The sequence below is a fragment of the Pithys albifrons genome, chromosome 28, assembly GCF_047495875.1.
Source record: "Pithys albifrons albifrons isolate INPA30051 chromosome 28, PitAlb_v1, whole genome shotgun sequence".
In the NCBI taxonomy this organism is placed as follows: Eukaryota; Metazoa; Chordata; class Aves; order Passeriformes; family Thamnophilidae; genus Pithys; species Pithys albifrons.
Window position 1 is genome coordinate 5,245,665 of NC_092485.1, and position 22,972 is coordinate 5,268,636.

At 55.3% G+C, this 22,972-nt stretch overlaps 1 protein-coding gene across 1 annotated transcript in view; it reads left to right on the plus strand.

The window, feature by feature from the left end:
- The window catches only part of LOC139683366 (zonadhesin-like), a 31,444-nt gene extending 10,882 nt beyond the window's left edge, over positions 1-20,562 (plus strand). The window contains exon 2 of the mRNA XM_071578427.1: positions 20,464-20,562. Within this exon, the coding sequence (XP_071434528.1) occupies positions 20,464-20,562 (99 nt within the window). The remainder of the gene's footprint in view (positions 1-20,463) is intronic.
- Positions 20,563-22,972: the final 2,410 nt, after the last annotated feature.

Below are 22,972 nucleotides of genomic sequence, written 5' to 3' on the forward strand. Positions count from 1 at the left end.
CCAGAGCTCTGAGTGCCACATCCAGTCCTTCCTTGGACACCTCCAGGGGTGGGGACTCCAAACCTCCCTGGGCAGCCCCTTCCAATGCCTGACCACCCTTTCCATGGAGAAATCCCTCCGGGTGTCCCACCTGAACCTGCCCTGGCACAGCCTGAGGCCGTTCCCTCTCATCTATGAAAATATCCTGAGTTGAAAGAGGCCCACGAGGACTGTCAAGTCCAACTCTTGGCCTTGCACAGGACCCCCCAGCATTGATGGCTCCTTCCTGAGCAGCTGATCCAATCCCCAAACATGCTGGTTTAAGCAGTAAAACCAAGTGACAACTTTGGGTGTGTCCCTGTCTCCCTGTAACTGCTGCAGGATGACAAAGACTTCCCACCTCCTGCTTGCTCCCTCAGTGCTAAACATCAAGGCAGCAAAGTTTTTATTTATAAAGTTATTCTGAGGTTTTAACAGGTTTTCTACAAAATTTGCCAACTGTGTATTCACGTGGGTGTGTGTTGACTTGAGTGTTGTGCTTGGCAGGAGTTACACAGATGAGAGATTCCTCCCCTCAAAAGCAAAGCCTCCTTCCATCTCCTCACACTCCTTTCTCCCTCTCCTCACCCCTCTGCCCAGCCATCAATCACATTCCAGCAGCACATCCATCCACTGTGTAATTATCCACCAGGATGTTTTATGGCTGCAGCTCTCCAGCAGCATTTCCATTCCTCGTTCCCCACACAGCTACAAACACCCATCTGCTCTCTCTCTAATTGCTCCTCCAGGTCATACAAACACACAATGGGTTGGGTTGGGAGAGATTAAAGATCACCCAGTGCCACCCCTGCCATGGGCAGGGACACCTCCCACCAGCCCAGGGTGCTCCAAGTTTATTCAACCTTGGGCACTCCCAGGGATGGGGCAGCCTCAGCTTCTCTGGGCATCCTGTGCCAGAGTCTGCCCATTCTTTCCTAATGTCCCATCTAACCTCTGAAGCCATTCCCTGTGTTCTGTCCCTCCAGGCTCTTGGAAATAGTCCCTCTCCATCTTTTCTGTGGCTCATTCAGGCACTGCAAGGCCACAGTTGGGTCACCCCAAAGCTTCTCTTCTCCAGGCTGGACAATCCCAACTCTCCCAGCCTTTCCTCCCAGCAGAGCTGCTCCATCCCAGTGATCATCCTGGTGCCTCCTCTGGACTGGCTCCAACAGCTCCATCCCATTGTCCTGGTGCTTCCTCTGGACTGGCTCCAACAGCCCCATGTCCTCCCTGTGCTGGCACCCAGAGCTGGAGGGGTCTCACCTGAGCAGGGCAGAATCCCCTCCCATGGATCTGCTTCCCCATTCCCCTTCCCCTGGGGGTCCTTGCTTTGCTCAGGGCCCACAGAACTCAGCTGTGCCTGAGCCTCAGGCAGAGCAGGAGCCAAGGCTGAGTTTAAGCCCAGCTCAGGGTCTCCCCCAGAAAAAGCAGGGAGTGTTTTCCTGGTCCCTCTGGACACCACAAACCACTGGGATTCTCCAAATGAACAGAACATCCCAAGGCAAATATCTTTGCTGCAGCTCAAGAAGCAAAATGCCTCCTTAGCCCACAGGCAGCTGCTCTGCTGAGCAGGCTCCAGCCAGGACCCAGCTCCACACAGCCCTCCCACAGACAAATTAACTGCATTTCACCAATCCCTCACTGAAACCAGCCCAGCTCCTCACCCAGGGCCTCAGAGCCTGCCAGCCATGCAGGATTTATGGATTACTTCTGATTTACACATGTTGGGTTTTATTCTCACCATATCCCTGGTTTATGTGATGTTTCTCCCACTCCTATTTGTCTCTTCCTTGCAGATGGACACACCAGAGGAGGGAGGAGTGGACTCCAGAGCTGGTTGCAGAAGAAACATCTCAATACAGAGCCTTGGGCTGCAGCAGCTCTTCCAATGCCTTCTCCAAACCCCTCCTCGAAGCAGCAGGAAGTTGTTTACAGTCCCACAAAGAGGCTCTTTATTTGCCACAATTACTACCAAGAACGTACAGAAAGAAACAAATTATGGAAAAATTGCTAGACAGCCTTTTCCTGCCAAAACAAAGGCTGCTCTTGGCTCAGGCTTTGGTTGTCTGGGACCATGCAGAGTGATTTGCTGCTTCCCTGGAGGGAAAGGGAAATTCTGGCCCTGTTGTCACTCAGGTTTACTGGGATGGGGGTTTATGGTCACCAGAGGAGGGGAAGAGGCAGAGGGATATTGCCAGTGGAGACGGGGGCAGAGAGGGGAGGACAGAACGTGCTCCCTTGGGGCATCTGAGCTTGTCAAGGCATGAGGAGCTAAAACTGGTTCCTCCCTGACATGCTGAAAGGAACCTGGGACTGCCACACAATTCCCCTTCCAAACACAGGGATGTTTATCCTGCAGCAATTTTCCATCATTACCCTGACAGTCCCTGACAGCCCCATGGCAGGAGCAGACCTGGCAGCTCCTTCCACCCCCTGGTGCTGCTCTCCAGATTTCTGATTATTTCAGGGAGTTCTGACAAGACATCCCAGGTCAGGAAAGATGAATCGAGGTTCAGTTTGGCTCCACCAGGGACAAGGAGCAGTTTGGCCTCTGAGTACAGGGACAAAGGCACCTCCAGCTGCTCAGGGATCCAGAGGGTGGAGAGCTGGGCAAGCATCTCCCTTTCTGCAGGCAGAGATCTGGTGGAAGGGTTGTGCCCAGAGCTGTGTTTTCCTCTGGCTCTGGCTGGATTCAATTTTAAATTGCTTTCCTTCCTTTGAAATCTCACTGGGAACTTTCCCATAAGGCTCATCTAAACTTTCCTCTCTTGACTTTCAACTCAATGAAAATTTTCATGGAATTTGCCCTCCCTGGGAGAAAGATAAAGCCTGGTTTTCATTAGAACAACAAACAACAAAGAAAGCTTGAATTTCCACATGAAAAGTTTCATTGCTCAGGTATCAATCAGCTTCTGCCTTTTTGTCTTTTCAGGCTGGTGAGGAAAGCAATGGGGATGGAGGGAAAACCCAAGCCCCAAACCTCGGGAATTTTGTTCTTTCAACCTGTTCTGATCCTTCTCTGGGATCCAGTTGGCTCTGCTGTCCTTGTGATGATGTAGAAATGTTGTCCTGCAGCTCAGCCTTCCCTGCTGCTCCCCAGACCTCCCCTGAAGACACAACACGTGGCTTTTCTCTTCCCCTTGCTCCACTATTGGGCTCCTGCAGAGCTCTGGGTGTGCCACAGCCCCAGGGCTGCTTTGGGGAGCTGAGGGAGCCCCAACAACCTCCAGTGCTGCTGCCAAGTCACCTGTTCTCCTGGTTCTTACCTGGCAAACCAGGCCAGGTTGGACAGGGCTTGGAGCAACCTGGGCTAGTGGAAGGTGTCCCTGCCCATGGCAGGGGGTGGCAGTGGATGATCTTTAAGGTCCCTTCCAACCCAAACCAGTCAGATTTGGGGATTCCTTCAGCTGCATCAGGCAGGGCTTAGCCCAGAGCAGAACACTGAGGGTTTCATTTCCAAGCCTGGGGTGAAGGAGCAGCAGCCACAGGCACAGCTGGGACGGAGGAGGGCTCTGCTCTGCCCCGTGGCAGCTGCTGATGGGCACCAGGCAGGGACTAACCCAGCTCCTGCCGCTGATAAAGCCCCCAGGATGGCCCTGCATGGCATTAACTCCTCCCCCAGGCAGGTGTGGGGAGCTGCAGAGCTCCCAGGGCCGGGAGAGGGACCAGGGGAGCTGTAATTGCTGCTCATGCAGGAGAGGACACTTCACTCCCACGGCAAAGCGCTGAGCAAGTCGTACAGAACGTACAATACATAACCAACAGCTCATTATTTATAATAACCAGTGCATGTTACACTCACCCCATACCCAAAGTGATTTCTGAGCCAGTGGTGAGGATTAAAAGCAAATTCTTGCACTGAATCAGGAGCAAACCCTGTTAGAAACTGTTCCTGAACTCACCTCCCTGACCCAGTTGGTCCAGTTGTGGAAACACCCACATTGAATCTTTTGCTGCTTTTCTGGTTTTTAATGTATCAATCACCAGCTCAGCACTTCACATCTCTCAGGATCCATCCACAGGTGTCAACACCCAAATCCAGACCTGGACAGCACCCAGACATGAGCTTTGAGCTTGTAGCTCATGGGATTTACAAGACACATGAATTGCACAGACTCCCACGTGCAGTGAACTCACTCCTGTATCATCCCTGCCCATGGGGGGAGGGTTGGAACTCTGTGATCTTTAAAAGTCCCTTCCAGCCCAAACCATTCTGGGATTTTATTGCCCCCACAACACATTCAGGGGTCACAAAGTCACCTGGGACCTACACACAGGGGTAACCCCCAGCACTAACACCCCCTCACACCCTTCACTCACACCTTTTCCCACAGGCAGCTCCTGTGCCCAAGATTTAAGTGACAACATCTCTAATATTTAGCACTCATAGCGTGGTGTATTCATTTGCTGTATGCACAAACATGAACTAATTAGCAGACTTAATTAGTGTGATGCTGCAAAGTGAAGAATGAAGGAGAAACATGGAAGAGGCAGAGCAGAGGGGGAGGGGGAGGGAGAGGGAAGAAAGAGGGAATACAAAAGACCAAGACTTGAGAGAGACACATAAATAAAAGGTCTGTATAAAAATAGAAGCCAGATTGTTCTCCCTTATTTATGCCCATCATGGCTCTGTGTACCAACAGCTGAAAGAAGGATTCCCACCAGGAGCCCTGAGCCAGCCCTGGGGGAACAGGCACTGCCAGCCAGGAGTGACAGCCAGTCCTTCCTCTCCCTCCTTCCCTGTCAGAGTGTGGGTCCCTGGACCATCTCCCCACCTCCAGCCACAGCTCCTGCCAGCTTTGCCCCCCATCCCTGGGCCTCTGGCAGAACAGTCTGGCTGGAAACAGGCTGGAGGAATCAGAGGATCATGGAATGGTTTGGGTTGGAAGGGACCTTAAAGATCTTCCACTGCCACACCTCCCACCAGCCCAGGTTGCTCCAAGTCCTGTCCAGCCTGGCCTTGGACACTCCCAGGGCTGGGGCAGCCACAGCTTCTCTGGGCAACCTGTGCCAGGGCCTGCCCACCCTCCCAGACAGGAATTCCTTCCCAATATCCCGCCTATCCCAGCCCTCTGGCAGTTTGAAGCCATTCCCCTTGTCCTCCAGACACCTGTAAATACTCTCCACCTTTCTTGCCAGCTCTCTTCAGGTACTGACAGGCCACTGTGAGGTCATCCCAAATCCTTCTCTGTTCCAACCGACCTCCACATGGGAGGAGATTTGGAGAGCAAAGAGGGGCTAAAACCATTGCAAGGAAAACCGCTGAGAGGCAGCACAGGAGCCCCAGCACCTCCTCTCTGAGCACCCTGGTTGGAGACCCCTAAGGCCACACTCAGGCACCAAATCCTGGCCACTTAGTAGGAATATGGATCCTGTACATCGAATGTGCATCAAAACTCACATTCAAAGCCCCAGATTTGGAGGTGCTCACCCCCCCTCCTTCCTCACCATCCAAAGTTTAGTCACAAAGCACTCGGGGTTCCTCCTCCACCTCAATCCCCTTCTCCCTGGGAAAGCAAAGCACGCTGAGGAGAAGAGCAGCGCTCAAAAACCTTCCTTCTCTCCCCCAGGGAGAAGCCATTTACTTTCCCAAGCATCAGCCAGCTCGGGTTTTCATCCTGCCCACCGCTCCTCCAGAAGATGAAAGACTCGCCGGATTTCTCTCTGCCTCCCGGTCTGTGCTGCCCTACACCACACACTGCGGATGGGAAGGCATTAAGGCTCTCAAGTAGAGAATTTCTCAAGGCAATATTGACTAAAAGGTTTCCTTAAATGTCCCCTGATCGGCTGCATTTGATGGGTTTAAAGCCAGTCGAGAGCCGGGGCGGATTCGGAGCCCGCGGGGCCGGAGCTCGCAGACATCGCTTTAATTACACGAACCCTCCCCTGCCCACCCGCGGCACGGTGACATTTCGCGACAACGAGCTGGTCCCTGCGTGTCTCCACGAGCCACAGCAGGGAAAAAGGAGCCCGCAGGGGTACTTGGGGCTGCCACGTGCTGGGCAGTGCCAGGACGCTCCCGCTGCCCTCCCTCGCAGAGCCCAGGGGTCACTCCCTGCCTGTGTCCCAAGTGTTTAGGGTGAGCTGAAACCAATATGATGACTTGTATCTAAACCCAGCTCAGTCTGGATGGAGGAGATGAAGGGTCAGAGCCCCAGAGCACAGCAGCAGCCTGGGCAGAGGTGAGGAGCTGAGCTCCTTCTGCCCTTCCCTGCTCCCTCCCCAGCACTGGGATCGTGCCCATCTTCCCTCTGCCCTCCCTTGCTCCCTTCCCAGCACTAGGATTGTGCCCATCTCCCCTCTCCCTCCCCAGCACTGGGATTGTGCCCATCTCCCCTCTCCCTCCCCAGCACTGGGATCGTGCCCATCTCCCCTCTCCCTTCCCTGCTCCCTTCCCAGCACTGGGATTGTGCCCATCTCCCCTCTCCCTCCCCAGCACTGGGATCGTGCCTATCTCCCCTCTCCCTTCCCTGCTCCCTCACCAGCACTGGGATCATGCCCATCTCCCCTTCCCTGTTCCCTCCCCACCACTGGGATCGTGCCCATCTCCCCTCTGCCCTTCCCTGCTCCCTCCCCAGCACTGGGATCGTGCCCATCTCCCCTCTCAGGCAGCAAACCCATGGCAGCAGCTGCAGGGTTTAGGAAAGCTGAATTTTCCTAAAATAGATCTCTATCCCCTGATATTCCAGCACTGCTCCTGCTGTCAGGGCATAAAAAGCTGCGTGTTGTCGTTCCCACTCCTCTAAACCTGATGTTGATGTGCTTTAAATGTTATCTATCCTGTGCAGGAAAAGAGCCTCCTCCTGGAACAATAACAACAACTTCCACACATCTCTCCCAGCTCCCATTTCCAGTAAATCTTTAATTAAAATTCCTGCTGGTGCCCAGCCCCATTGATTAGCTGAGGGGCTGCTGGTGGAGGTAGAGGAGCCCAGGGACAGCCAGACCTCACTCCCAAAGAATTACATCCCATGGCTTTTGGTTAGTGCTGGATGCTGAGGGCCTGGGCTATGGCTCCAACCTCCCCTTGAATCCCCAGACCCAAATTACAGGGGGGTTTCATGGGGAGAAAATCAATTTATTGTACACACACAGAGACTGAGCCTTAAAACGAGGCAGGAAAATGATATCACAGTGAAGAGAGACCCAAGAGGTCCAGCCCCCAGAAGGATGGACACAAGTGCCAGAGGCACAAAGTCCCTTGAGACCTCTGGGTCTGAGTGGCAAAACTCAGCCAGTCTGCCCTGGCTTCCCAAAAACAGGAACACAAAGTCCCTCAGAGAGACAGCAAAGCTGAGCTGAGAAGCTCCAGAATCACAGCCAGGAAAAGACAAACAAAAATAAGGAGAAATAATGATGTTTAAATTCTTCCTTAATAATGCAGCCTGGAGAGAAACTGGAGAGCTGGGGCTGTAGAGAGAGGCTGGATAAAGCCCTGCTGCTGCAGGAGGGCTCAGAGCAGCTGCTCTGCTCCGGGGGAGGGAGGGCAGAGGGGCTGACAGGGGGCTGGGGGGTGTTTCAGGCCATCATCACGCTGGGCTTTCACCTGATATCACAGCCCCAGGTGCCTGTGCTGTCTGGAGGCTGCACTGCAGGCTGGGGACCCACCTTGGAGCCTCCCAAAGCCTGAGGTGTGTCAGTGCTGCCGCAGGACAGGTCCTGCAGGGGGGTGGCTGTCACCACAGCACGGGGCTGGCTGAACTCCCCCTGCTCTGCTAAAGACTCCACTGTTTCAGCAGCTTGGAGGTGCTCAGCACTCCCAGCCCCTGGTGGGGAGGGAGCTGTGAGAGGCAGGAGGATCAGAGGGAGCCTGAGCTGTGCCCTCAGCTGAGAGGGGAGTGCTGAGAGGCAGCAGCAGAGACTTTCCTCACTAATGGCTTTGAGCTGGCAGAGCTGAGCTCTCCCAGAGATGCTCCACCACTTCATACAGAGCCCTTTGTCACCACAGGCTGCACCAAGTCCCTCCCTGTGGCAGCAGGCAGAGCCCTCCCTGCCTCAGGATGCCACCACCTTCTCAAATCCCAATTTTCCTCATTTTATCAGCCCCTGAGATCTGCTGAGTTTGCTGGGGCTGATGAGCAGTGACACCTCACCAGGGGAAGCACAGGGAGCACAGGAGATAAGCAGGGCCCTGAGCACACTGAGACCACCCAGGTCTGTGTTTCGCTGCTCCCACCCTGCCCAGGCAGCACAGATGTTTGGGAACATCAACGTGTGCAGCAGAACATGAAGATTCAGATTGATCCTGACAGATGAACACAAGATTCCGTGGCAGAGGCAGTGTCAGTCAGCAGGGCTTTCTTCTCCACAAATGACAGGAGACAGGGAAGTGTGTCTGTAAACCCCCTCCAAACTGCCCCAGAGCACCAAGGGGAGCCCCTGAGCTGAAATGGGGACAGATGCCCAGCCTGGGGTGATCCAGAGAGCCCCAACCAACTGCACAAGGAAAGAGCAACTGGATTTTACACTCTGAACACAGTGGGCTGTCTGGCACCCTCAAAAGCTGAGCATCCATCTCTGTTTGTGCCCAGCAGAGCTGCCTCAAGCTCCCTGTGCTGGATGAAACCCTCTCCAGAGAGGGCAAGACCCACATGTCCTGTGCCAATTCCTTTGCACTGGAGGCAGAGCTGGAGCTGGACTGATCCACAGCTTCCTCTGCTACAGCAAATCCTGAACCCATGGGCCCCAGGACAAACCTGAGGCTGGGGCTGCAGAGCTCTGTGGCTCTGGCTAATGTTCTTCCCTGTCCATGTGCAGGAGCAGCTCCCACAAAGGCATAGAAATGACAAACGACACACCCGCCTGCAATTATGGTCACAGCACACAGGATGTATTTTTGACCTGGCAGCCCCCTCTGAAGGCATAAAAATCCTTCTCTTGCTTTCCCTGCCCCTCATCTGAAGACACCACACACATCAGAGTGGCTAATTGCCTGGAGTATTCCAAGGGGTGCTGCTCGGCCCATCATAAAAGGAAAATTACGGATAAACACTATCTTGCCTCATCATATAAATAATTGGTGGGATTATGAATGCATGAGCCAGCACAATTAGGACCTGAAGGTTGTGCCATATGTCACAGCAAAGCTCATTTCTCCTGGACTTGCAACAAGGCTGATTACTCAATGTCACAAGCTGAGTTAGAAGCGGGTTCTGGCTTGATGTAAATCAGTGGAACTCTGTTAGGGAATGGGGCAGCTCTGATTTATGTCAGGTGATGAACTAGTCCATAATGTCCATATGGGTCTGTAATTACCCATATGGACACAGATCTGCACAAAACCACTCCTGTGCCTGCTACACTTCTGATTCAAGATAATAAAAAAGCCTAATGATGTGTTACATGCCCATCAAAAGTCCCAGGTTAGCAGGAGAGGAAAATTCTCCAATTGCTACAGGCCCTAAGTAGGCAAAATATTGTCCATTTTGTTTGGTAGGTTGGTTGAAGCTGAATTAGGGAGAGAAATTAACTTAACAAATACAACACTTCACACTGGAAATGTCACTCACTGATGGAAACTTTGGCTTAGGGTTAGAGCAGGTGCTGCAAAGTGAGACTTTACTGGGTGAGAAACACATGGAAGAGCAGGACCTGAATCCAGAGCTCCCAAAAGCCACAGCAGTGCCTGGCCCAGCTTCCCCCAGTGCTGCCAAGCCTTCATCTCTGAGCTGGGAGGGGGACAGGGACAATCCCACCTCCTCCATCCTCCAGCAGGCACAGGATGTTGTGCCTCGGTGTGTTCTCAGCCCCCTCAGGGGGAATCCTGGGCAGTGCAGGATGATGAGAGTGACCAAACACACGGATTGAAGTGGGAACCTCCAGAAATCTGGGGGTCAGGCCACAAGGAGGAGCTTCCACATGAGTTTACAGCTAAATCTGAGCACAGAGAGCAAGATGGGGCAGGGCCCTTGTGCAGCTCAGGGAGTTGTGCTGGATCAGCTCAGGGGGATGTGCTGGATCTGCTCAGGGATGGCACTAAAGCCCAGCTGGGATGCTCCTATTGCTGCTGCTCCCAGGGCAAAGCACTGGGACGTGGTTACCCCTCCCATCCCTCAGGGAGCAGGGCACCATCACTGCCAGGTTTGGACAGCAGGAGCTTTAATCCCAAGCCCAGAAAGCAGTTCTGTAGCCCCAGGGCAGCCTGAGGCAGCTCTCCCCAGGCAGTGCCTGCCCAGAGCCCCAGAGCTCACCCTGGCCCTGGCTCTGAGCTCTGCCAGGAGCTCTCACCCCGAGGCCACAGCAACCCATGGCAGGGACTCTGCTGCTCTCAGGGACAGGGCCTGGGCCTGGATTCTGGAGCAGGACACTTGCCAGATTCCATCCCAGCCCCAGAAAGGATGCCTGGACCATTCCTGAGGCTTGAGCTGTCCACAGGACTGAGCTACGGAAACACCAACAGCCACCCACTGTGCTGGCACCACTTCCATGCCCACAGCCCACAGTGGGCTCTGCCCAGAGTCCCTCTGCACCCCCTCTGGGTCCTGGGGGAGCATCTGTGCTGCCCCCAGGTCTGGCAGGAGGAGGGGATGTGCAGACAGGTGCCTGTCACAGCTGATTTATCACATCTTGTCATGACCTCCCTGCCTGCTCCGGGGCTGTGCCACAGGACCAGGGCTCTTTTCCTGCCTCTCCTGCAGCCATGTGAGCCTCCAGCAGGGCTGGAGAGCTGATTTCAGGCGGAACAGGGTAGCAGAGTTAATAAGCACCAGCAAAGCAAGCATTAATCAGGTACTATAAATATCAGTGTCCCTCTCCGAGGCAGCGAGGGGGGCTCAGCTCCCCGTTCTGTGCCTTCCAGCAAACCTCAGGCTTTGAACGTCCCCAGAAATCCCCTCTGATCACTTATGGGCTCCCATTATCCACAGCATCAGCTCTTTTAATTTGACATTTTCCTCCAGCTTTCCCAACCTGATTCCAACTGCAGCCACCGAAAGAGAGAATTTACATTTCCAATTCACAGGCAATACAGTCCATTAGGTTTAACAAGTGAATGAACTTCCCTTGTAACCTACAGCAAAGCAGCAGCTCTGTGGCTATTCATTTTAACTGATTACCTCGTTTGCTATATCTGGGAGCCCCTGGCGTGGCCATGGCAACTGGTTTTGCTTAAATGCAGCTGAACAGTGAAGTTAATTTTAGATTAGGTGAGGAGGAAGCTGGAGCACCAAGGGAAGCTCAGTGTTAGATTTCTCTTCTCACCTTCTCTGATGGGAATGGTTCTGCCTGCTGGGTCCTTCCCGGTGCTCACACAGCCCTCTGGGGATGGTGCCAGGCTTCAGGCAGCCCTGCACCACAGCAGCCACCCAGGCTGCACTGCTAATGCAGCCATTGCTTGGTTTGGCTTGAAGGCACCTTCAAGAACTCCTTCCAACCCCAGATCATCGAGTTCCAACTGATCTACCAAGTTCATCCGTCTCCCAAGAGAAGAGTCATCCTTCAATTCCTCACTGCAAGAGGGACAAGGAGGGGCTGGAGGTGCCCAGGGCAGGGAGCGGAGCTGGGAAGGGGCAGGAGCAGCAGGAGGGGCTGAGGGAGCTGGGGGGGCTCAGCCTGGAGAAAAGGAGGCTCAGGGGGGACCTTCTGGCTCTGCAATCCCTGCCAGGAGGGGGGAGCTGGGGGGCTCAGGCTCTGCCCCAGGGCACAGGGACAGGAGAGGGCACAGCCTCAGGGAGTGCCAGGGGAGGGGCAGGTGGGACAACAGGAGGGATTTCTCCATGGAAAGGGTGGTCAGGCATTGGGAGGGGCTGCCCAGGGAGGTTTGGAGTCCCCACCCCTGGAGGTGTCCAAGGAAGGACTGGATGTGGCACTCAGAGCTGGGGGTCAAGGTGGGGATCAGGCACAGGGTGGACTTGATGATCCTGAAGGTCTTTTCTGACCTAAATCATTCTATGACTTGATTCTATTCTATTCATCCCCAGTTTTGAGTTTGCATCCTGGCTGTGGCACTCAGAACTCTGGGCTGGGGGACAAGGTGGGGACGGGACACAGGTTGGACTCAGAGATCCTGGAGGTCTTTTCCATCCTCAGTGATCCTGTGACAAACCCTCTAATCCCCCAGCTCTGCTCCTGCTCCCCCAGCCCTGCTGCTGGGATCCCTCTCCTGCCCCAATCCCGGGCAGAGCTCCCTGCTCAGCTCCCCCGGGCTCCGTGCACAGAGCAGATGGTTTGGATTCCCACATCCCAGGAGGGCTCTGACCCCCGTGGGCTGACGTGCCCCCTCCCTCCCAGCACTGCACACAACGAGAGCGTTTCCTCTTGGTGCATTATAAAGGTGTCAAAAACGCCTTTAAAAACACATGCCTGGGGAAAGCCGAGTCCCAGCTCAGCACACCCACCCAGATATATCCTGTGTATCAGAGACTCTTCTAGGCTGGAAAAGACCTTTAAGAGAGAGCCCAACTGTTAATTGATGGGAACATGCACACCTTAACCAGAAGAACCCATAAATAAGCTAGAAGTGACCTTAAACATAATTAGTACTTTGGACCTGAGAGGTGGATTTGGCTGTTCCATCAAGAACAGGGAGTGGGTGGTAAATGGGCATTTCTTTGAAGCAAACCTGCTCATTACTGGAGTCCTTTCTCCAGGAATGCAGGAAGCAAGGAATGCAAGGTAGTTCAGGGCCCAGTTTTCCAAGGCTTATTCCAGACAAGGAGCTTCCTTTGCTCTGTGGGGTTTCCTGCCTCCTTCCCTGCCCTCTCCCTGTGCTCTCCCTCAGAGCACCCGCCCAGCCCTGGCACCTGCTGCACACACTCCTCTGCCCTGCCAGCTTGGGCTGCTCCTTTCAGCAGTTTTTGGCTATTTTATCCCAGCTGAAGCTTCATCTTTTCCTCCTAACCTGAAGGAAGAGCAGGGGTTGCAGACCCCAAACTTCTCAGCCCCAGCAGAGCAGCGTGTTCTGACCTCACCCAGCACCCAAAACATGTGGCATCCACAGGCTGGGGCACTGACAGGGCAAAGCCCCTCCCCTGCCAACCCCCAGATGGGCAAACAGGTCACACAGATCCTCCCCAGCCTGGTTATGCAGCCACACACACATAGAGAGAGTCATATTTTACCATTTCTGTGCTATACCCACACACTGTGTGCAAACCAGCACTGACTATTAACACACAGATACAGATGCTCACAGAAAAAAGCAATATTGAAATAAAACCAAGACCAAAGCACGCCTTGATTTGGCTCCAAACTGTTGCCTAGCACAAGAAATACACCTATCAGCACTGAAAATGTGTATTTACTTCTAAAATAAAGTATTTATTGCACAGCAGCTCTCAGAGTCACTGCAGCCCTGAGCCCTGCAGGGTCCATCCTGTGCCAGGGGTGCCCAGCTCAGCCCAGGGTGCCCAGCTCAGCCCAGGGGTGCTGGGAATGCTGGTTGGTGCCATCCCCAGCTCCAGGGAAGGGCTGGCTCTCCCTGCTCCATAGGGATTGGTGCCATCCCCAGCTCCAGGGAAGGGCTGGCTCTCCCTGCTCCACAGGGATTGGTGCCATTGGTGCCATTCCCAGCTCCAGGGAAGAGCTGTCTCTCTCTGCTCCACAGGGATTGGTGCCATTGGTGCCATTCCCAGCCCCAGGGAAGGGCTGGCTCTCTCTGCTCCACAGCCATTGGTGCCATTCCCAGCTCCAGGGAAGGGCTGGCTCTCTCTGCTCCACAGGGATTGGTGCCATTGGTGCCATTCCCAGCCCCAGGGAAGGGCTGGCTCTCTCTGCTCCACAGCCATTGGTGCCATTCCCAGCTCCAGGGAAGGGCTGGCTCTCTCTGCTCCACAGCCATTGGTGCCATTCCCAGCTCCAGGGAAGGGCTGGCTCTCCCTGCTCCACAGCCATTGGTGCCATTCCCAGCCCCAGGGAAGGGCTGGCTCTCCCTGCTCCACAGGGATTGGTGCCATTCCCAGCTCCAGGGAAGGGCTGGCTCTCCCTGCTCCACAGGGATTGGTGCCATCCCCAGCCCCAGGGAAGGGCTGGCTCTCCCTGCTCCACAGGGATTGGTGCCATTCCCAGCTCCAGGGAAGGGCTGGCTCTCTCTGCTCCCCAGGGATTGGTGCCATTGGTGCCATTCCCAGCTCCAGGGAAGGGCTGGCTCTCCCTGCTCCCCAGGGATTGGTGCCATTCCCAGCTCCAGGGAAGGGCTGGCTCTCCCTGCTCCACAGGGATTGGTGCCATTCCCAGCTCCAGGGAAGGGCTGACTCTCCCTGCTCCTCAGGGATTGGTGCCATTCCCAGCTCCAGGGAAGGGCTGGCTCTCCCTGCTCCACAGGGATTGGTGCCATTCCCAGCTCCAGGGAAGGGCTGGCTCTCTCTGCTCCACAAGGATTGGTGCCATTCCCAGCTCCAGGGAAGGGCTGACTCTCCCTGCTCCACAGGGATTGGTGCCATTCCCAGCTCCAGGGAAGGGCTGGCTCTCTCTGCTCCACAGCCATTGGTGCCATTCCCAGCTCCAGGGAAGGGCTGGCTCTCCCTGCTCCACAGGGATTGGTGCCATTCCCAGCTCCAGGGAAGAGCTGTCTCTCTCTGCTCCACAGGGATTGGTGCCATTGGTGCCATTCCCAGCTCCAGGGAAGGGCTGGCTCTCCCTGCTCCACAGGGATTGGTGCCATTCCCAGCTCCAGGGAAGGGCTGGCTCTCTCTGCTCCCCAGGGATTGGTGCCATTCCCAGCTCCAGGGAAGGGCTGACTCTCCCTGCTCCACAGGGATTGGTGCCATTCCCAGCTCCAGGGAAGGGCTGGCTCTCTCTGCTCCACAGGGATTGGTGCCATTCCCAGCTCCAGGGAAGAGCTGTCTCTCTCTGCTCCACAGGGATTGGTGCCATTGGTGCCATTCCCAGCTCCAGGGAAGGGCTGGCTCTCCCTGCTCCATAAGGATTGGTGCTATTCCCAGCTCCAGGGAAGGGCTGGCTCTCTCTGCTCCACAGCCATTGGTGCCATTCCCAGCTCCAGGGAAGGGCTGACTCTCCCTGCTCCCCAGGGATTGGTGCCATTCCCAGCTCCAGGGAAGGGCTGGCTCTCCCTGCTCCACAGGGATTGGTGCCATTGGTGCCATTCCCAGCTCCAGGGAAGGGCTGGCTCTCCCTGCTCCACAGGGATTGGTGCTCAGACAGACACATTGCACAGCCTCTTTTATTTCTTTCCTTGTGTTTTGGATGGACTCCACTGGCCACGCAACCCAGGACTTCAGAAGGAGCAAAAATAACCAGGACCTCTCTAGAAATGCGAGTTAATGCCAAAAAAAGAAAAAAACCTGGGAGAAGAAAAGCATCTGCTGCTCCAGCCTTTTCCAGGAGACAGTTAGAAAAAATTCCTACAGAGAAACCTATTAAGATTGATTAAGCAACGTTGTTATTTGTAATTTTGCTTAATGCTATTAAAGCAAAGCCTTGACCATTTGTTCAAGAGAAGGACTGGCTGGGCACCAAGTTTTTGCATAATGAATTCAGAGGATTAATCCTATTAGTCTCCCTCCCTTCCCCCAACCCTTTAACTTCTCTGAAGATGAATCGCAGATGCAGAAGCCCCACTAAAGAGGCAAATATTGGCTGAGCTGCAGCCAACACCTCCCAAACCTCTGTGGGTGAGGTGGCAGTGACTCAGAGCAGTGAGGAGGAGGATGGTGATGGTATCTGGGAGGCTCCTTGAGAGCCTCCAGCAGCTGCACCGCACAGAACAATAGGAGAGGGAAACTGTGAGGATGAGGAGAAGCCACAGGGATGTTCTTGGTGGGTTCCAGGGTGGGAGGGGCTGCACCCCCTGCACTGTCAAGGGCTCAGCCCCCAAGGGATGATGCTGAGCCCCCAAGGGATGAGCTGAGCCCCCAAGGGATGAGCTGAGCCCCCAGTGATGATGCTGAGCCCCCCAAGGGATGAGCTGAGTCCCTCAATGATGATGCTGAGCCCCCCAGTGATGATGCTGAGCCCCCCAAGGGATGAAGTGAGCCCCTAATGATGATGCTGAACCCCCCAGTGATGATGCTGAGCCCCCCAGTGATGATGCTGAGCCCCCCAATGATGATGATGAGCCCCCCAAGGGATGAGCTGAGCCCCCAACCACACCCACATCTCTGTGTCTGGGGGCTCAGCACCATCAGAGGGACCTGCAGTGCTTTCCATGGAGGATCCCACTGTCCAGGAGTCACCCCAACCCCCAGGACAGGCTTCCAAGCACTAATGACATGGATATGTGGGAGGAGAGCTGGAGACCATCCTTGCCCCTGTTGCCTCCCCCAGACACCCGAGGTGCCAGCACGATGCAGGGGCACCAGCCCCACCTTCCCCCGGCCCTCCCCTGGGATGGAACAGCTCAGGAGAACCTTCTGCTCCCACCAATGGCCCAGAACTGCTGTTGTGGCACCACCAGAGAGCCCCTGAGCAGTGTCCCCCACCCAGAGTCAGGCCCTGCTGTCTGGGGGGGGATATTTCACCCCCACTCCCACCTCAGAGCCAGCACAAGGGCTGAGCTCATTTTCTGAGCTTTCCCTTTCTTATCTCTTAGTGGCTCTTCCACACCCTGGGCCTCCAGCTCCATGGGAAGCATCACTAATGCCCTTTCCTGGGAGCTGGGAAGGGAATCAGCTGCCTCCTTTGGTCACCTACAGCCACCAGCCCTGGAGCTTCACGGCACTGCCGGGGACAAACCTCTGCATCAGGAGACATAAATATTTATGTGGCACAAACACAGACACGGAGCCCACCCCTCTCACTGTGAGGGATTCCAGCCTGGAATATTATTTACAACTTCACCCCTTGGGTTCCTCCCTCCACACTTCTTATTATTCCTTCCAGGAAAGGAGGGATATCCATCTCCAGGCACTGAGGGTGAGGTTTCTCAGCCAGAACTCACTGTACATCCTTCCCTTCTCCAGCAAGGACATCCCACACACTCAGCCAGCAGCTCTGAGTGCTGGGAGGGGGCTGAGGAACCTCAGGCTGCCCAGCACAGACACACAGCAGAGACAGCTGCACCAAGGGCCTCAAAACAGGCAGGGATTTGCCACCTCTTTTTACCTCCCAGGATGATGATCTGCTCAGTCCTTCACTGGCCTCAAGAGTCTCTCAAAGCCAGACCTGGAGACACCAACCACCTTCCATCCTGGGGAGGATCCAGCAGGTTAAACCATTTCAGCAGCACCTGGTGGCTGCTCTGCCCTCCCAGACCCTGCCAGTCCCCACTGGGGGCCAATAACACCATCCTGTTCGTGCCCAGAGTGCTGGGATTTACTTCTGGGGTTTGTGGGTTAAAACCCCAGAATCTCTTTTGAGTTGGGTTCATTTCTCCTGCCTGTTCACCTTTGAACCAGCACAACTTCCCAGGTGTTCAGTGTCTGAATTCCCAACACTTCCCAGGTGTTCAGTGTCTGAATTCCCAACACTTCCCAGACGTTCAGTGTCTGAATTCCCAACACTTCCCAGGTGTTGTGCCTGAATTCCCAACACTTCCCAGCTGTTATGTCTGAATTCCCAACACTTCCCAGGTGTTCAGTGTCTGAATTCCCAACACTTCCCAGGTGCTGAGGAGCCAAGTGTCTCCCGTGTGAGCTCCTGGAGGAGGCTCAGACTTTGTGTTCTTTTCCATTAATAGTTTACTAATGAATTTCTTGGCACGTGTGTTTGAGCAAACAGCCAAATTCAAAGCAACTTGGAGAGATTTCCAGAAAGTGCATTCAGAGCTCACTATCCCAAGCATTCCAGAGCCATCCTGCTGGGGAGCAGAGGCACAGGAGGGAAGGCTGAGCCAGAGCTCACAGACCATACCAGAGATCTCCTCTCTGCAGCTTGTGCATTAACCACCCTTGGAGCAGCTGGTGCAGAAGTTATTCCACAATTTATCTGGCCAGGAAACTCATACCCTGCTCACAAGCAAATTTTAAAGCCAAGATTTGTCCAGAAAATTATTTTCTTGGAGGAATTCACTCAGTTCCAGCCTTGCCCTGGCACATCCAAGTCGCTGCTCCCAGTGCTCCAGCCCCAGGTGGTGCTGCAGCCACCCAGGCTGTGCCCCATCCTCAGCCATGGCAAAACTCCATCCCACTCTGAGCTGGAGCACCTCCAGTGTGGGTGAATTTTATTTTATGTGATAAGGATTTCCTCAGGGGCTGCAGTGACAGGACATGGGGAATGGGTTCAGAGTGGAAGAGGAGAAATGTAGGGAATACAGAGAAAAAAAACGTTTCCTGAGAGGGTGGGCAGGCCCTGTCACAGGTTGGGCAGAGAAGCTGTGGCTGCCCCAGCCCTTGGAGCACCCCAAGGCCAGGTTGGATGAAGCCTGGAGCAACCTGGGCTGGTGGGAGGTGTCCCAGGGCAGGGGGTGGAGCTGGATGGGCTTTAAGGTCCTTTCCCACCCAAATCATTCCATAATTCCATGATATTATCAGGGACCAAGCCATGGGTGACCCCCAGCAGCACAACAGCCACTGCAAGGAACCCCCAGCCTGTGCCCTGTCCATGCTCCTGCTCCAGAAATCTGCCCTGGATGGACCCCCAGCACCCCCCATTCCCTGAGAAGCCCCCTGAGCTCCAGCTCTGTGGCTGCTGCAGGGCAGGGCCTGGGTGTTGCTGCAGCTGCTGCTCAGCCCTGACCTCCTCAGGGTTTCTGGTTGCACAAGAAACACGCTGGGAAATTGCTCCTGTCCTGTCCCCTCACAACACTCCTTAACGAGCTTTGCAAGGCATCCCATTTTCACCACTCTGCTGGTCTCACCCTCTCATTTCCAGCAGTTTGTCTTGAGGAATTTGCTGCCTGAGCACCTTTGGACAGTCTGTGCTGGGAGAGGGTTAGGAATTCATGGCAGGGCATCCTCTGGGCTCCTGCTGCCCAAAGGATGCCCCCAGTGCCCCTCAGCTGCTTCCCAGGACCCCTTGTCTGCTTCCTGGGATCTCCCATCTTCCCAGCACCCCTCGCCTTCCATCCAGGACCCCTCACCTCCTTCCCAGCACCCCTCACCTTCCCATGACCCCTCATCTTCCACCCAGGACCCCTCACCTTCCCATGGCCCCTCATCTTCCACCCAGGACCCCTCATCTGTTTCCCAGGATCACACCAGAGCAGCCCTCTCTCTCCCACCTTCCCCAGCCCCTCCTGCTGAACCCCAAAGGCCCAACCCTGGCTTGGAGTGATGGCAGGTTCCAGTGTTTGATTCCTGGAGCAATTCCCACCAGGGTTTTGGCAGGAGCAGCTCAGATCCAGGTGGGATATGCCCAGGGGTTGATGTGTCCCCATCCAGCCTGCACCACTCAGGGTCCTTCTGCAGTCACCCCCCAGGCCAGGAGGGTGCAGCCCTGGGAGGGTGGTGGTCTGGGGAGCCCAGGGAGCCCTGGGTGCTGCCCCATGCCAGGCTGGAGCCGTGGCAGTGCCAAGGGAAGGAGCAGGGAGCATGTTGAGCACAGCACGTTGCTGCTCACGCCTGCCTGGAGGCCATTTACACACAGCTCCGATTGATTTGTTGTAACCTGTAATTATTTTAGTGGGGTTTTTTTTGTTTGGTGTTTCATGCTCTGTTTGTTTTCACTCTCAGGGAGACGAGGGACGTTTCTGCCTGGGAAGTGGCGCTGTTTGGGCTGGGGTGGGCAGGGGTCTGCCAGAGCAGCCACTCACCTGCTCCCCAGGCCCCCCCAGCCGTGGCTGCTCAGCCCCTGCCCACCAAGCAGAGTAGCAGAATTGTGGCTCTGATATCCAGCCTGACTCCTTCCTCCTGTTTGTCTCACCTCTATTTTTATTCTGGGGATTTGGGGTTTTTTCTCCTTCCATCTTCCATGTCACCCTTACAGAATAAAATGACATCTCTGCAAGGCAAACCAGTGCCCTCTGCCCACACCAGCACTGGGCAAACTGGATAAGGCACCAGCACAGGGTGTGGCTACCCCATCCTAGGCCAGGTTGGAGCATCCTGGTAGGTGGGAGGTGTCCCTGTCCATGGTAGGGGGTGGCACTGGATGAGCTTTGAGGTCCTTTCCAATCCAAACCAGTCTGTGATGAAGCCAGTCCAGCCCCACAGAATGTGGGTTCATCCCTGTGGTTTATTATTCACCTCCATGAGCAGCAGAGACATTCCTGGGCCTGCAGAGCCCCTTTGTTCTCACCTGAGAGCTCAGGGAGGTCCTGCCTGGGACCAACCTCCTCCTGCTTTGGGGATAGGCAAACATCAGATCTGTTCATCTCCCTCATCCACTTAGTGGGTCGCTTTCCTAATTTACCTTGGCTTTTCCCTCTTGGTTTCCTGGGACTGCTCTGCTGCTGTTGCAAAGGAAAGGAATTATTATTCAGAAAAGAAGTGGGAGAGATGCTATAAATGTAAAGCACAGGAGCAATCCTTAATCATCCTCATCATTAGTTAATTGCCGTAGCCTGAGTCCATTCCAAGGAGAACACAGAGTGTTAAATATAGATGTAGAAATTGGAGTTATTTTTGTGGTTTCGTGCTCTTTGAAGCGGGTTCTGCCTCCTGCTCCCCCCAGGATGTCACCAGTGGGGACAGGCAGAGCAGCTCCGGGCTGGGGGAGCTCCCACCCAGAGCTCTTGGAGCCTCTCCAGCTGCAGCAATGCCTGACAAATGACTGCAATTAAGATCCTGCTCTATTTCCCACTCAGCTTTTGGGGAAAACCTGTGAAATACCTGCTTCCAACAGCACCCTGTCCAAAGGCACGTCAGGAACTCTGAGGCAGAGGCAGGAGCTGAGCCAGGAGCAGCTGAATCCTCCCAGTGCTGCATCCCTCTTTCTTCCACAGATGGAACCCTTTCCATCATCCCTTCCTTGGCTCTCAGACCAGCAGAAGTCTTTGCTCTCCACATTCCCCTCCCATTTCAGAGCCCTTTCTTTCCCCGTGTGTACCTTCATTCTGTGTCCTTGCTGCATTTTCTCCCTTCCTCCCTCCCTCCTTCCTCTTTCAATCCACTCCACTAAACATTTCCCTCTCAATTAGGGTCGTGGCACCTGTGGAGAGCAGCTGGCCATGGAGCAGGGAGGGCTGCAAAGCACGTGGAGTGGCTCTGGCCTCAATTACCTGTCCAGAGATTTCTCCAGCCTGGCACTTGTAAAAATGATTTATGGTTAACTCCTCCTTGGCAGTGAGGACAGAGAGAGCTGATCCTGCTCCAGCCCAGGAGCAGAGCGAGGGAGAGCCATTCCATGCCCCCCTCCAGCTGCCTGGATTAGTGGGAGCTCTGGGAGCTAAATCCCTTGGCAGTGCCCACAGCACGGACAGTGGCTCCCAGAGATAAAGCCCCGGTGGATGCTGAGTGAATCCCTGAGCTCCCAGGGCTGGCAGAGAGGCGGGTGCCAGGCTGCCCGAGTCTCATCACCATAGAGATGGCAGCCTGCCCCTTCCCAGCCCATCCTGCTGGGCTCTGAGCCTCGGATCCTTCGGCGTTTGGCTGTGGGGTCAGAGCTGGGACAGAGCAGTGAGCAGAGTTACAGAGTGAGTGGGACAGGGAGAGTCTGGGCACAGCCCTGCCCTTGGTGGGGGACCCTCTGTGGGTGGGCATGGGAGTCCCTGGGCATCCAGGTGTGTCCCTGGGCACCCAGGTGAGTCCCTGAGCACCCAGGTGTGTCCCTGGGCATCCAGGGGTGTCCCTGGTCATGCTGTATGGCAGTGCCTGAGCACCCAGGTTGGTCCCTGGGCATTCAGGTGTGTCCCTGAGCACCCAGGTGTGTCCCTGAGCACCCAGGGGTGTTCCTGGGCACCCAGGTGTGTCCCTGAGCACCCAGAGGTGTCCCTGGGCATCCAGGTCTGTCCCTGAGCACCCAGGTGTGTCCCTGAGCACCCAGGGGTGTTCCTGGGCACCCAGGTCTGTCCCTGAGCACCCAGGGGTGTCCCTGGCAGTGCTGGACTCCACGTGCTGCTCCAGGTGATAACACACCGGTGTGTGTGGATGTCACAGCGTGTGACATGAGCCGCGGTGGCACAGCTGGAGCCTGGGTGGGCTCCATCCACCCCTGGGCTGCCAAGCCAGGGGGCTGGGACAGGGTGAGTGTGGGGTGTGGGCATTCCAGGCATCCATGTCCTTGAGCAGCAGCTCAGGAGAGGAGGATTAAATGCCAAGTGCTCCGTGGAGCTGTGCCGGGGGCTAAAGCCTGATGGATGGGACCTGCTGGCCTGGTGACAGGCACCTGGGCTTGGTGGCATCTCTGCTCTCTGGCAACACTCCCACTGCCTCCCACTGCTCCAGATTCCGCTGTGCTGAGCTCAGCTGGGCCCTGGCTGCATCCCCAGGGATGCTGGGGGGCGGGGGGATGTGCATGAGAGGTCCTGTCCTGTGGGGGGGCTGCACACACGTGTTCATGTGTGTGCCAACAGGAGCAGCTCCCGGGGGCAGGGGGTGCCCACGTGGGCCCTGCTGGGGGGTGTTTGGGGGGCACACACAGCCTTTGTGTTGGTGTGTCACCCAAAACAAGGGGAATGAGGGGCTTCATTCCCTCCCTGTCTCCTGGTGCAGGGATGTGGTGAGGGGGGTGGCAGAATGTGACCCCCCTGCAGACATTCAGACTGACCTTCAGCCCCAGAGCTGGGGCTGCTCTCCCACACTGCTCCCTGAGCCCTGTTGCCCTCCAGCAGCAGCACCTCCCTGGAATGTGGGTCTGTGGACATGCTGCCTCCCCTCAGCCAGTGTTTCTCCACCATAATCCATCTGTTCCCCTCTTTTAGGAGACTGGCAGGGTCTGTGCTGCCCTCTCAGCTGGATCTGAGCCACCCTCTGCTCCCAGCTAAGCCTCAGTCCCTTTGGATGCTGCTCATCCCAGGAAAACACCTCTCAGCAGGGGGGAGATTGGGCAGAGCATCTCAAAGGGGATAGAAAGGCAAAGTCAAAACTTAATAAGACATTAAGACAACAGATTCATTAAAAAGTCATTAGTCTCTGTCACGAGTGGCTTTAATTAACAAATGCCAGGAACTGCGGTACTGTCTTGTTGCTGCCACTGCCTCAACAGTCTTGTGACCACCTGAATGCCACTAATTAAATGCCAT